Below are 6,583 nucleotides of genomic sequence, written 5' to 3' on the forward strand. Positions count from 1 at the left end.
TACATTCTACAACCAGGATCTAATCACAAACATTATGTATCATGATGTGCGGAATCCATCACGATATATGTACACACTGTAAACAAGTACAGAAATGAGTAGAAACCCAGAGAATTACTCAACTTGTCTTAAACACACAGCTATACAAGTTCTCTCAAAGTCACATTATTACATCACAAAGACTCAAATATATAGTGCAAATTAACAAAAGCAATGAAGGCAATGCTCATAACAAGAACAACATTAGGATATATTTTTTAATCCAGGCAGTGGCGAACTCATGATTTTTTTTTTCCATTGGATCCTCTTTTTTGGGTGTTAAAGATTTTTTACAATCAAACGTTAGAATTTTCGGGTCAGATGGCTTTCGGTTCAGGTAGGGGAGAATTCTATTTATCCCCTTGTAAACCTCATTAACTGAAGCATATTAGTAACATAGTGGTCACTAATTATTGGGTTATTTTTAACAAATGTGTAGGTTGATTTTGCTATTATATGCCACTTCAATTTTTATATATTTTGTTGAGAGCAGAAAAAAACAAGTGAATGCAACTTATACTAGTATACCAGTATGCTTCTTTTTTACTGTAGTTACAATAACTCCCCCCAATCATTAAAATCTTGAATTTATGCTTTGATTTAAAGAAAGAGTAAACTGCCAAAATGGTCCCTGAGATTTGGTCACTTTTCTCACTTTAGTCCAAAACTCAACCTTTTGAATCTGTGTCCCTGTGGTTTTAATTTTGTTGTCATTTTCATCCAAAATCAAAATCTTGTCAGATTTTTCAGTTAACATCCAGTTTTTTTGTCCTTTTCCTCCGTTTTAATGAAGGGCAAAATAGTCAGATTTTTTTAATTTGTTATAATAAAACGTTAAAAAACCATTTTGGCCTTCATTAAAAGAAAGGAAAAAGACAAAAAAAGCTGTATGCTAACTGAAAAATCTGACCAGATTTTGATTTTGGATGAAATGACAACACAATTGAAACCACAGGAACCAAGATTCAAAAGATTTGAGTTTTGGACTAAAGTGGAAAAGTGACCAAACCTCAGGAACCATTTTGGCAGTTTACTCTTAAAGAAAATATCAATAAAAAATCTGACCAGATTTTGATTTTGGATGAAAATGCCATTCTTGACTTTCGTTTAATCAAAACAAACGATGAGTTACCATAGTCATAGTTTTTTTTTTTTTGAACGGCAAATTTGGATCACTAACGGACCATTGGAGTATCATCGTGCCTAGGGCTGTAAACGAACCAAACGTTCAACGAACAGTTTGTGAGCCGTTTGGCGGGAAGTTCGTTTATGTTCGTTCGTTTAATAAACAAACGAACATGAACTAGAAATTTCGTTCGATTGTGTTCGTGAACGTTCGTTAAGGTGTTCGTGAACGTGTTCGTGAACATTCGTTGATTTATGTTCGTTCATGTTCGTATGTTTGAGTTTTAATTGAAGATATTTGTACTTTCTTATATTTTATTTGTACTTAAACTTTTAATTATTTTATTACCCTAACAATTAAACTAGGAAACCCACTTTCATCTTGTCTATGCATAATTTCCTTCTCATTTCTCATTATTTACATCGGCGAATACGATCGACCTCCGTTCCACAATAAGGGATTCAAGTTCGAGTGCTACTCTCTGGGCCATCTATCTTTATCCTTCGTCGCGTTCGCCAAATTTATTTGTGTTCGTGAACCGTTCGCGAACACGCTCATTTCCTTAATGAACGAACACGAACATAAAATCTCGTTCGATAAGTGTTCATGAACCGTTCGTGAACACATTTATTTCCTTTAGCGAACGAACATGAACAAGACCTTGTTCGTGTTCGTTCGGTTCGTTTACAGCCCTAATCGTGCCACCAGTGGAACCACCCGATCATATCCATATCCACTAGGCTATAATGCCTAAACACCAATTCAGGAGAAAACCCAAGAAATCTGGGAAAAAACCCCCCTTGTGAGACTCGAACCCATGATCTAATGGTCATAAATCTTATCCCACCCCCAAGATGCCACTAGGCTATAATGTCATGAGCATTACCATAGTCATAGTCATTAACTTGCATAAACTATAAATAGTAACTAAATATATTTGTTTTACTCTATTTAATTCCCAAAAAAAAAGACTCTAATAATTTGTGTCCGTTAATTTTTATAAAAATAGTTAAATGAGAGGTTTAAACTTTTTTCTCAACATTCCAGAATGAATTTCTTTGAAAACTGTGTTGTATTCTAAATATATTATTATTTTGATATCTTAAAACTATGGTGATTGTCGATACTGTAACGAATCGATATCATCATTATCAAAACCAATATTCGTTTTGTGGTTTCTGATTGATGTAAGATACATGTCGGTATCCTTTTAGGCATATCACGACTTTATCTTATCAGTTTCATTCTGTTGTTGTATTGAGTGCTGGTACCATACCAGTACCATAACTAAACGAACTCCATAAACTTTATAGTGTTGTTTTCAAATTTGGTATCGTAAACTCTACCGATTACCAATACCATACTAATACCATAACAAACCAAACAAATACTAACCAAGACCGAATTCCCGTCACATCACACACAATTGAATCCTAGTCCCACTAGAACTGTTTCAAAACTTGGTATTCATAAATAAAATTCTTTAAAGGAAGTGGATTCATGCTTTTTTCTATATGTTTTTACCATAATTACATTACATACCAATAAATATAGACATATATAGTTACCATCCATTTTTGTCTGACCGACCAAACATCATCATCATAAAAATGGCAGAGCATCAAAGTGAAGACAATATTGTGCGTCCCACAAATCTGATCCACTCACGAGAAAAACTAAGCACACACTCAGGCGCACACACATATACATACAACATATACATACATACAATTCATAACAATAACTTTTTCTTCGAAGCTTCAAATTATACTCTTTAATCAAAAAATTCATGTTCAAGAATTCCACTTGTTTATATCAAATTCTGAAAAATCAATTAACTTTTTGAATTGGGTGTCTTTCATACCACTTGTTTATATCAAATTCTGAAAAATCGATAAGCTTTTTGAATTGGGTGTCTCTCATTTGAAGCCCTAACCCTAACCCTAACCCTAATTCCAAAGTTTCAGCAAATTCAAGCTATACCATCAAGAAAATATTAAACACATGCTCTCAAGAATGAGATTATCGAAATGAATTTGAGTCCTCTTTCAAATTCAATCACACCCCCTTCCGAGCCTGATGAAACCCTAACCCTAGAATCACACAATCCCATTTCACCAGGTCAAGATTTGTTCTTTTTGCTTTCAGATAAAATCTTGACTCTTATACTCTCAAATCTTACAAAAAGCCAGCAAATTTCCGCCTGTTTGGTTTGTAAAAGGTGGTTAAAGATTAGTGGTGGTTTGCTGACGTCATTGAGGTTATTAGATTGGGATTTTCTTGATTCTGGTAGACTTTCTTACCGTTTTCCTAATCTTGTTGATGTTGATATTGTTCAAGCTTGTATAATATCCAATCGAAATAATTCGGGTGTTTGTTTGAGTGATAAGTTTGTGTCTATTCATGTTGATTTGTTTATATCAGATAATGGGTTGTTTTGGAAACCTGAATTTTTGGGTGCTCGGGTGATCGATAGAGGGGTTCGGGTTCTGGCACAAGGGTGTCGTAATTTACGGAGGCTTGTGCTGCTCGGTGCGAGCGAAGACGGTTTGGGTTATATCGCGAATGAGTGTTTGGCTTTACAGGAACTAGAGTTATGTTCATGTACAGATTTGGATTTAAAAGGGCTTGCAGGGTTTCGGAACTTACAGATTTTGAAACTAGTTGGTTCGGTTAACGGGTTGTATGGGTTGGTGATTTCGGATATCGGGTTGACTATTTTGGCTCAAGGGTGTCCGAGATTGTTGAAGCTTGAGCTTGTTGGTTGCGAAGGGAGTTACGATGGGATTAAAGCGATTGGTCAATGTTGCCAAATGTTGGAGGAGTTGACGCTTTGTGATCATAATTTCGAAGGCGGGTGGTTAGCTGCGTTGTCGTATTGCATGAATTTGAAGACGTTGAAGTTTCAATCGTGCAAGTTTATCGATCCGAGTCCAGGTCCTGATGAGTATTTAGGTTCTTGTCTTACGCTAGAAGAGTTACGTTTGGAGAGGTGTCGGTTGAGAGATAAGCAGGGTCTCGGAGCGTTGTTTTTGGTGTGTGAAGCTGTTCGGGAGTTGGTTTTCGAGGATTGTTGGGGATTGGATAACAACTCGTTCGGTGCCGCAAGTATTTGTAGGTATGACTATGACCCTTTCTTTATGTTCAAATTGTCGGTCCATTGTATGACATTTTAATAGATCCTATAACTGAAAAGTAGTGAAAGTGGACGACCACATTTTCCACCTCTTAGAAGTAGAGATTAGGCCTGTAAATGAACCGAACGAACAACAGAGGCATGTTTGTGTTCGTTCACATACCTTTAACCGAACACGAACACGAACATATAATCAAACACATTTTTTTTGTTCATGTTCGTTTATTAAGAAAATGTGCATGTTCGTGTTCGTGTTCGTTCGTTATTTTAAACGAACGAACATGAACATAAACAGACAAACTTAAATGAGCATAAAGTGATTTTTATATAAATGAACATAGTTGAAGAAAGATAAAAGGAACACAATTTACTAAAAATAAACGAACATAAAGTGATTTTTTATATAAATTAATGATTAATTATGATATATTTCATTGGAAGACCCATTTTTATTTCTATAAAGCCCAATTACCAATTAGTTATATTTATATAAGTAGTTAGACAGTTCCTTTTATGTTTACTATTTATATAAATATGGGTTATTGGATTTTATCACCCCAAACTATTGGCTATTGGCCACTGCCACCCCCAACTATCACTTTGATGTCCGTCACCCCCAACTTGACACTTAGTGTATTCTGTCACTACATCGTTAACTTATCACTAACTTTAGATCCGCTTAGTATACTTTTGGGGGTGTCGTAGGGATCTTAGGAAGGTTTTAGGGATCTTAGGATACCCCAAAATATAGTAACAGGATCAAAAGTTAATGATCAGTTAACGACGTAGTGACAGAACACAATAGGTGTTAAGTTGGGGGTGGCGGGCGTCAAAGTGATAGTTGGGGGTGGCAGTGGCCAATAGCCAATAGTTAGGAGTGATAAAATCCAATAACCCTATAAATATAGCTACTAATGTATTTAAATCGAAACGAACATAAACAAATGCAAATCAACGAACATAAATGGATGTTCACGAACATAAATGAACGATTAAATGAAGTAATGAACAAAAAATTGTGTTCATGTTCGTTCGTTTGTTGAATAAACGAACTTCCCGCCGAACAAGTTCACGAACAGTTGATGAACGTTCGGTTCGTTTACAAGCTTGGTAGAGATTCTTGTTGAACAACAATCAATAACATAAACTAGAGTTCGCATAGTCAACGCATGATGCGTCTAGTATTACGTGTACAAGATCTATAAAATTATTTAGACTTTAATGTACATTCCTTCCCCACTCATTAAAGACTGAGATGTTGTCGTTTATCTAAAATGTTTTTTACTTTTTTTTTCAAGGAGAGTGATGTCTCTGTCGTTGGAAGGATGCTCATTGCTTACAATGGATGGTTTCGAGCCTGTAGTTCTTTCATGGAAAGAGCTTAAAAGACTTACAGTAGTTTCCTGTAACAACATAAAGGACAGCGCTATGACACCCGAACTAGCGACCCTTTTTACTCTTCTTAAAGAGTTGAAATGGCGCCCAGATTCCAAGTCTATTCTCTCGTCGGGTTTTGAGGGCACAGGAGTATGGCAGAAAGGTGGAAGAAGCTTCAAGATTTGATCTTTTTTTATCGAATCGATGGTCACGACACAGTAGTCTTAGGATTTAGAGAACAAGCGTGTTACAAATCACTATAGGCGCGCTCTTTATCTAGTTCCATTTCGTTATTTTATTTCCATGTATAGTTCTTTACAAAGTTATCTATACTTGTTCTAATTTTGCCATAAACAGTAGTCTTAGTATTTAAATAAACAAGTGTATTACAAGTCACGATACGCTTCTTTTGTTTGGTTTCGTTATTAATTGTTGACAGGCGGTGTCCTAATTTACTAGGTATTTTTGTTGCAAGTTTAGTCCTTTACACCCAACCCAGTTAAAAAACCCTATTAATTGTTGACAGGCGGTGTCCTTTACTAGGTATTTTGTTGCAAGTTTAGTCCTTTACCTAGTTATTTTGTTGCAAGTTTAGTCATTTACACCTAACAATTAAAGGGGTTTTTTAACTGGGTTGGGTGTAAAGGACTAAACTTGCAACAAAATACCTACTAAAGGACACCGCCTGTCAACATTCGTTAAAAAGGACACCGCCTGAAAAGTGGTATAAAGATAAAGGACAAAACTTGTAATTTTTCCTTTTGATAATAAAGAGTTGTTTCATTAACAAAACTTAATTTCACTTCTGAAGTATATAATTTTAAACATGAAGACCTTTTAAAATACTATAAAGTACACGGATAGTCCATGTGGTTCACCAAAATTTTAGATTTCGTCCATAGCTT

The 6,583-nt window shown here is 35.4% G+C and overlaps 1 protein-coding gene across 1 annotated transcript; it reads left to right on the forward strand.

The window, feature by feature from the left end:
- The first annotated feature begins 2,793 nt into the window (after positions 1 to 2,793).
- On the forward strand, positions 2,794 to 6,090 carry LOC110864688 (F-box protein At5g07670). Its single transcript, XM_022113809.2, has 2 exons — positions 2,794 to 4,283; positions 5,600 to 6,090. Exons 1-2 carry the CDS (start codon positions 3,196 to 3,198, stop codon positions 5,862 to 5,864), a joined length of 1,353 nt encoding a protein of 450 aa, XP_021969501.1. The 5' UTR covers positions 2,794 to 3,195; the 3' UTR covers positions 5,865 to 6,090.
- The last annotated feature ends 493 nt before the right edge of the window (positions 6,091 to 6,583 follow it).

The sequence above is a fragment of the Helianthus annuus genome, chromosome 6, assembly GCF_002127325.2.
Source record: "Helianthus annuus cultivar XRQ/B chromosome 6, HanXRQr2.0-SUNRISE, whole genome shotgun sequence".
In the NCBI taxonomy this organism is placed as follows: domain Eukaryota; kingdom Viridiplantae; phylum Streptophyta; class Magnoliopsida; order Asterales; family Asteraceae; genus Helianthus; species Helianthus annuus.